This window comes from Nestor notabilis, unplaced genomic scaffold (genome assembly GCF_000696875.1).
Source record: "Nestor notabilis isolate BGI_N333 unplaced genomic scaffold, ASM69687v1 scaffold18567, whole genome shotgun sequence".
Taxonomy (NCBI): Eukaryota; Metazoa; Chordata; class Aves; order Psittaciformes; family Psittacidae; genus Nestor; species Nestor notabilis.
Genome location: NW_009936254.1, coordinates 1978 through 8200, shown reverse-complemented (window position 1 = coordinate 8200; position 6223 = coordinate 1978). Strand labels below are relative to the sequence as shown.

At 36.7% G+C, this 6223-nt stretch overlaps 1 protein-coding gene across 1 annotated transcript in view; it reads left to right on the top strand.

Moving 5' to 3' along the window:
* Positions 1–452: 452 nt before the first annotated feature.
* The window catches only part of LOC104408602 (E3 ubiquitin-protein ligase SHPRH-like), a gene marked incomplete at its 3' end in the record, with an annotated part of 6512 nt that continues 741 nt past the window's right edge, over positions 453–6223 (top strand). Inside the window, exons 1-4 of the mRNA XM_010018255.1 lie at positions 453–1128; positions 1528–1657; positions 5312–5524; positions 5848–5926. Of these exons, the coding sequence (XP_010016557.1) occupies positions 487–1128; positions 1528–1657; positions 5312–5524; positions 5848–5926 (1064 nt within the window). The remainder of the gene's footprint in view (positions 1129–1527; positions 1658–5311; positions 5525–5847; positions 5927–6223) is intronic.

The window sequence follows — 6223 nt, the reverse complement described above, 5'->3', positions numbered from 1 at the left end:
CAGTGTAGGCCATGAAAGGAAGGAAGAATTTTGTGTATGTATTTTCCCCATAACCATCCCCAAATCTCCTGTAATCCTGCGCTTTTGTTTGTGGAGTTTCTTTTGCCATCTTCCTGCACCCCAGCATTTGGGGGATTCCACTGCTTGTTTTATATCTGTGCCACAAGTTCCCGAGCAACAGCTATGAAATGTAGCATTCTTATTGATCTTTGTAGCTGTCTGGCAAAATGATAAGACAAAGTACAAGGCAAATGTTTCATGTCCAGCTTTGTGTGATGTCAGAGGGACAGGGGAGGAGGTTCTGTGAAACTAAGTCTCTTTAGAACAGTTAGATTTCCTGGTGCATATATCTCTGTACAAACCTTTTGCAAGTTTAGCAGCTACTGCACTGAAATTTCAGTATGTGCATTTAATTCGGTAACACTTATTGCTGACTAATTAATTTCATCTCCCAGAGACTGAAAATTCTGTTGAGAATACGACAAAATGAGCAGTCGTCGAAAACGTGCACCTCCATCAAAAATAGATGAGGAGAAGAAGAAAAAGCTTTGCTGGAATATGCATGAAGACCGGAGAAATGAGATGATAACATTAGATGATGAAACGACCAATGAGGACCATGTTCCAGGTCCAAGCACTTCTTCTGCCTCCTTCATTGTTATAAATGATGATAGCACTGATGAAGACCTTCTTCAAAAAGAAGGCAGTGGCACAAAATCTGTCAAGTTTTTGACAGTTAACGATGAAGATGACTCTTACTCCATCTTGACTCCTGTGTCAGTACAGCTGAATATTATAGTCTTGCCATACCGTGTGGATGGGTCCTGGAAGGCTTTGCTGGGAGAATTTGCTCTTCATCTTCCTTCTGAGCAAATTCTAACAGATGAATTCAGTGAAAGGAGCTTTACTTTGATGAGAGGAGACTCTGATGATCAGCTGCAAGTCTGTATTCATGAAAGAAGTGGAGAGGAGTACAGTAATGAAACAAAAGAATACCTGGGTGCTTACGAACAACGTATTTTAGTGGAACCAACTTTAGGTGGTGAAATATTGGAAGGCTTGAGATGGTTGCAAAAGAAAAAGATAATCGGACTTTATCAAAGGCCTGGAGAGGCTCAGGCTTTAAAGGTGTGGTTCATATATTTGTTTTGCATTTTAAAAGTTCTTTTTTTTCTTGAAATATAAAATAAAAGCAGATGAATAATGAATTCTGGCAGCTACCCTGTATTTTTATAATGTGCTGAAAGTGTATAGTTTCTACATGCTTTTGTAAATGTTTTCAGTGTTTTTTTTCAAAAATACTACTTTGTACTGTTGCACTGGTTGTAATGCATTACCCAAGGGTATCATAGAAGCTTTTAGCTGCAATGTACAGTATCCTCCATATGGTGATTTTAGTAGATTTATTATATCTGTCTACATCTGCTAATTTTCAAAGCACCGTTGTTATTGTCATACTCTCCTGTTTATAATATTCTTGTCAGTCTAACAGTTAATGCAATGATCAATTGTATAACTATTTCACAGGTTGGAATTTACCTTCTGGAAGCTGGGCTAAGTAAACCAGAGTTTCTCAGTGATGGAGGTGGAAGACCCAAAAAAGCTAATCAGCTGATTCAAAAACTCATGGAGAAGTTCTACAGCTTTTTAATTCCAGGTAATGTGATTCAGCTGAATATTGATGAATAATTTTTGTCTTTTTTCCCCCCGTAGTTTTAGATGTAAGGGAAAATATTAAAAAAAAAAAAAAAGGAATTAAATTTGGAAAGTTTTTATTGCTAGCTTGATGCATAACACACAGCTGAGGCAGCAGAATTTCTATTCAGTTTATATTGTAAAGCAGCTACAATGTAAGCTACTACAAAATGCACCTTTATGACAATTTTAAGAACACACCACTGCAAATTTACAAATATGGGCTGTGTCATCATTTTGGAATTGAAGGTATGTCTTCTCCATTATACTCAGTAGTGATACGGATTTTTAGGGTGCTCAGTGACCACTTTATGGTGTGATGGCTTAGGAAACTGAAAAACCAAAGCCTTGGTCTTGTTCCTAAGCGTAGGATGGATTCAAAATGTTTGTTAAAGACTGACTCAATAACATTAACTGTAATATACTTTGTTTCAGTGGTTTTGCAGAAGCAACAGAAGCATAGCACCTCCTGTATAGTTGTACTTAATTTCAAAAGGCAGAATTGTATAAAAAAAAAGTAGGCAACTTGCTAAAGAGAAGCTAAAAGGAAAAGCTAACAGAATAGAATCTGTACATCCATACCTGCTGCAAAGAACAAACATGCAACTCTCAGAAAAGACTTGAGATATACCAAGAGAAGGTTCAGCTGTCCTGGACTCATTCGCCTTTCAGGACTGCCTCCTAAGGGCCTCTGTCTGCCAGGCTCCTGAACAGGCCAGAGTTTGTTCTCTGGAAGTCAAAGGCAGGAGTTCTGATGATTCCCCCTCTTTACTTCTCTGAGAATAAAAAACTCTATAATTTTGTGATCATTATGCCCAAGTCAGCCTCCAACCATCACATTCCCCCTGAGTCCTTCTCTGTTCACAAATAACAGGTCCAGTGGGTGCCTTCCCCAGTTGGCTAACTCACCATGCAGAATATTCAGAAATGTCATGAGTTTTGAACATTTATTGTGGAGCTAACTGCTTTTTTGAGAAATCTATTCACAGAGATTTCTTTTGTTTGCTTTACTAAGTAGCTGGTTTTATAATGGCTTCTATCCTGTATCTGCTATATAGTGTTACACGTTGCTGCTTCTTGCTTCAGTGAACACACAAGCATAGATCACATATATATCCAGCTAGCTGCTTTCTTAATATAAAAAAACCCATGGTCTTTAGCATTTAAAAAAAAAAAAAAAAAGGCTAAAATATTGGTTTAGTTGCCATTTGTTCTGGTAAATGGTAAATGTTTCAGAGTTTGTTTTCCCCTAGTGTCATGGAACTATTGTATGACATACAGTATGTGGCAATAGGATGTACCATATACCACTTTGCATCAATTTTCTTAAGAAGAATAAATTCTTCATACAAATAAGAGGTTTTTTTGGTCTTTGTATGGCATTGTCATTACCAAATGTGAAGCAACAAGTTTTCCATTAATCTAGAATAAAGGGGGAAAATACTACATTTTCATGGATGTAGATATTCTTATACATTTTCATTGATGTAGATATTCAATCTCGAAACTTCCCTACAGGTAAAACGGAAAGATCTTACTGCAGATGCTATAGCAGAACTTTAGTTCAGTCATTGCAGGAATTGATTATGAAACATATCAGAGAAACTGAATTCTTAGATAGTACAGTACTGTTTCTCAAAGGTAAAAAAATACTAAGATGAAAGCTAAGTAATTGAATTACATTTTTAACTAGTTGAAAGCATAATTAAGTATTCATTGTTTAGTACATAATTGAGAGAGAGGTAAACTTCCTTAGCAACCCTTTAAAAAAATCTGTGTGGTACATGGAACTATTTAATTGGAAAATAAAATCTTTGGTAGAATGAACAGAACAAGAAAGGTATGGAAAAACATTTAATTGTATGGAAAAACATTTTGCTTTGAAGTATTTTGTAGTCTTTGCTTCCCTGTAAGAGTCTGGATAAACTTACTTTATATAGAAGTCAATTTGTTATGCTCTGAAATACGAGATTTGAAAACTGTTATTTTAGCAAGTATGGTGATAGGTGTTATTATATATTGACTTCACTGAACAAAGTTATACTCTGCAATCACTCTGTTCTTTCCATGAAGTGAGGATTGTGGAACCTTGGAATGGTTTCTGTAGTATATAAAGCTGCATGTGCTGGTTGGTGCTTTTTGTTTGTCTGAAGCATTGTGCACATGTCCACATGTGCACTCTGGTTGCCTTCTTTACAGGTCTTTATGTATACAGTTTTTGTGACTTTGTAGAAACTTCTTGTCTTTCAGAATTCTTTTCCTTTGTCAAGCACTGGATTTGTTCCATTGACTTAAAAGGATTAGGGGAGGGCACTGATGACTGCCATATGTAGTAGGGTTCCTGCTGTCTGTTCTGGAAGCCATTCTCCACCATTCATTTGAATGAAGGAAAGCTTTTGCTTTCCCTGAGGAGTTCTAATAGCAGGCCCTTTTTTTTAAGGGGCCTTTAAGATTAAGCTCTCTGGTGTTTCTATCAGGTGCATCTCTTCTTTGTTAGCATGAGGCATCATAATTATATTTTGATTTAATTGTGCCTACCACTAGCTGTTTTTTCTTTTAATCAGTAGATTATACTTTTAAATATACTTTGAGGTCACATTTTGCTGAAAATGCTGGACTTTACTTGCTTCTAAATTTTGTTGAGAAAAACTCTACAAGGTGGCTTTACCTCCAGTATCGGCTAGGGTCAGTACCTTTCTTTGAACTGTAGAGGTGTACAGCTGTTTTATTGATACTGATGTTTTTTGATTTGAGACCTAAACCACTGTCAAAATATGTCCTCTAAGTCTGTTGTTCCCTCATCTTATGTCAGTTTCTTAAAATGCTGACCCTTGAATTTTTCATTAATTTTTGTTCTACAGTGCCTAAGTTCTGTGTATGCCCATATATCCAAATTATGTGAAAAACCATATAAGTACGAGGCCTTCTTTCCTAGAGGGTAGAAAAGAAGGGTAGGCCATCTGTCCTAGAGGGTACATACTTCTCTTGAGGTGAGATTTTAATTTCTAAAGTATGCCTTGTCTGAAGTTTTGCAATGATGCAAGTGGTGAGAATTTTGTGTTGTCCTACTGTTACAATTTTCTTAACCAGATGAATAACTTAAAATTAACATGAAAGCTCACTGAAGAGAATCTCCTATTTTGTTTTGATTTTAGCATGTTATTTTATGAAGAAACGCTTTATTTCATGAAAAAATGTACAAATCTCTGCCAACCTGCTGCATTTTCCCCTTTTCTCTGAGATTGTTGACCCATGTTAACATTTAAATCTGAAATGTGAGTTATTTGTGGTTCTGTATTAGTTGGAAATGTTCAGTGGAAGGTCTTTATCAAATAAATAAGGTATGGCCATTCTACCCCTAAATGCTAAAGGAGGAACTCTGGTGTTCATGTATACCTCTGTGATCACCATAGCATGTTAATCTTAACTGTCAGGAAAGTAGTGCTCATTGTTTCCTGATGCTGCTAGCTGATACAGGTACAGTCATGACAAATGTTTAAATGATGTTTTGCTTTGCTCACTTTCATGTGTTAACTGAATATGTTGCAGCAAAATTTCTGAAATGTTGACCAAAGTTGACTGATGATGCTTGTCTTGAATTATTTGGTTTATGCAGATGAGCTGGAGGAAGATGAAGAAGAATCTGATGTGGAACTAGAGCGACAAAATATTGAAGAGCTTTATGACTTTGTAAGGCACACCCATCAGCAGGATATCCAGTTACTGCGAGAGGATGTGCAGCATCCTGCATTAATTCCTATTCTAAGGCCATACCAAAGTGAGGCTGTGAACTGGATGCTTCACCGAGAGAACCTCAGAAGCACTCCAAGCAGTGGCAAGTATATGGGTCTGGAAAACTTGCATAGTTAAGGAAAATGGCATTGTATTGTCTGCAGTAATGTTTCCTTGCTGTTTGATTAGAAGCTTTGCTAATGGTTCCATTATTAATTTTATAAAAGCTGTTGATTGGGTTGTACACTAAATGATAAACTAAACTCTGCTGAACAGCAGTTGATGTATCTTGTTGGTCATTAAGCACTTCGAAGTTAGACGTCTGCTTTTTGTCTGGAAGCATCACAATAAGGCTGAGCAATACTAAGCAGTGTGCTGCAGAGAAACCTCATAATAGTAACATGAACTCTTTCTCCTTAGAAAATGCACTGCATTTCTTGTGGCGGGAGGTCATCACTCTGGATGGAGAAAAAATCTACTATAATCCATTTACTGGCTGGTATGTTTTCATAGTTATCTCTATCTGAGAACACCTCAAGGTAGTTCTTTGTGAAAACCTTACTGGCAGCTTTTACTTGGAGAATATAAGATAATTTGTTGGTTTTGGTTAGCAACTAAAGAATTAGGACAGCGATATCTTAAATTTTGGGTGGGGGAAAAAAAAACAACAACAAACCCTAACCAACCTACCCCCAAGCCCAACCAAAAAACTAATCAAAAAACCCTGGAGTATGTAATGCAAAGGTAAATGTGTAAATTTTGAGTTCAAAACATAATTCTTAAAGCTTCCTCCCCC